Below are 1,791 nucleotides of genomic sequence, written 5' to 3'. Positions count from 1 at the left end.
TACCACCGTTTCATTTAGTACGGACAAGATGAAGCACGATCACATAGCCGAAAAACGTCTTGCCGATTCCCGGGTTGCCGAGGATCACGAGATGCGGTGTGTTCGTCTTTTCATCGTGGATCCTCTCGAGACAAAGTTCCCATAGCGCAGGGTAGCAATGACGAATGTAGATACGAGAGCCGAGTGTCGAATCACCAAGAAGATACGTGTCTCGGGGTAACTCGACCAATGCGCCAGCTTTCACGTCGGTACTGTCGTTCAGAAATGCTTTCCTAAATGCGACCAGTGCTGGCGGATTCAACGACATACTTTGCGTGATTGGGATATGAACGTCGCCCACAACAAGTTGACGATCTCGAGGCAGCTCAGCTTCCGACAATTGTGGCAGTTCCACCAGCACGTGAATCTCCTTGCGACCAGGCTGAAAGTTCTTCCCAAAGCAATCTTCGTCGAGAATCCACGACGAAAGCATCTCTTCATACTCGGTGCTGATGCCACCTCGCAAGAAGCCTTTCACCGTGTGGTCGTGGTTCATCCACGTGGCTTCCCCTTCCTTTCGCGCCAAGTAGAGCGTCAAGTCGCTTGCGGCAAACTTATAACGCTCGCTGTATCGTTTCTCCGCGAATATAGCTTTTTGTAGCGCCTCCACATCTGCATTGCGCTTGATCTCGACGGAGAAGACGCTCCCATCGCCGTACACACCGCAGCGCAGCTTCACATCCGTCTCCTCTGTCATGCTCCTGTGCTTTCTCTTAGACAGTTCTCGACTGAGAAGCGGCACACATTCACGCAACACACCGCACAGTTTTAGCCAATCACATCACTCCCAAATATTTTTTTTTTATTTCTGACAAATATATTCCTCAATATATAGAAACTAAATAATAGTGTTTATCTTGAGCGATAAAAAATAAATATATAGAAATAACAATGTGTAAGTACATCTTCCCAGAAAACCACCCCAAGGCGAGCCAACAGTGCGGCCCAAAAGGCGATTGGTGCCGACACCACGCAAAGTATCAGCCAGCAGTTGCTGAACCAACGATGACCAAGTCTATTGAAGAAATTTATGGTGAGCATTGTATTCAGCACATGAAATCTGTCGATAAATACGATCAGCCCAAGTTGGGGGATTCACGAGTTCTATCACCAAGTGATTGGATCAAGTCGAAGATGCACGTAGTTAACGATTCCGTTGATTACAAGCATAGCGATGATGCCACGCCTGACGTTGGCAACAACGTATACTGTGACGGGGTCACACAGCACCTTGCGCTAGAGGAAGTTATCTTCCGAGAGTATACAAACTCTCAGTGAACGACAGTTCACAGGTCCCCTCTTTATTCAAAAGAGAGCGAAGTGACCTAATTAAGGTAGAATGTAAACTGAGTATATTTATAGGTAGATAAAGCTTGGGTTTAATACAAACTATATGTCACCTATAGAAATGCAATGTCGTAATCCAATGGTTGGCTTTGAACGACCTTGGTACTTTGTACCAAATATCCCGAAGTATGACGTGTCACACTTCATGTAACCAGGGTACACTTAGGGATGCGTACCCCACTACATCCCTTTCACTTAGGTTCGGTTTACCGACCAATCAGAATGAAGAGGTGCTCGTCACAAACTCTCATTCTCAAAGTCCAAAACCATCGACTTGGCCGCGCGAGCGCGGCGGAGGCTCACTTCACAGTTAGAGCCTCGAGCAGCAATCTGTGCGCTCTTCTTTTAGATCTCCACTTCGACCGTTTATCATGCCTCGTGGCACTGCAAAGAGCGGTGCGAAGA

The 1,791-nt window shown here is 47.3% G+C and overlaps 1 protein-coding gene across 1 annotated transcript; it reads right to left on the bottom strand.

Moving 5' to 3' along the window:
* Positions 1–10: 10 nt before the first annotated feature.
* On the bottom strand, positions 11–743 carry PITG_17539 (crinkler (CRN) family protein, putative; the record flags this gene model as incomplete). Its single annotated transcript, XM_002896547.1, has 1 exon — positions 11–743. One exon carries the CDS (start codon positions 734–736, stop codon positions 11–13), a length of 726 nt encoding a protein of 241 aa, XP_002896593.1.
* Between the last annotated feature and the right edge of the window lie 1,048 nt (positions 744–1,791).

The sequence above is a fragment of the Phytophthora infestans genome, genomic scaffold (assembly GCF_000142945.1).
Source record: "Phytophthora infestans T30-4 supercont1.58 genomic scaffold, whole genome shotgun sequence".
NCBI classification, from domain to species: domain Eukaryota; phylum Oomycota; class Peronosporomycetes; order Peronosporales; family Peronosporaceae; genus Phytophthora; species Phytophthora infestans.
This window is presented reverse-complemented; position numbering and strand designations above follow the sequence as displayed.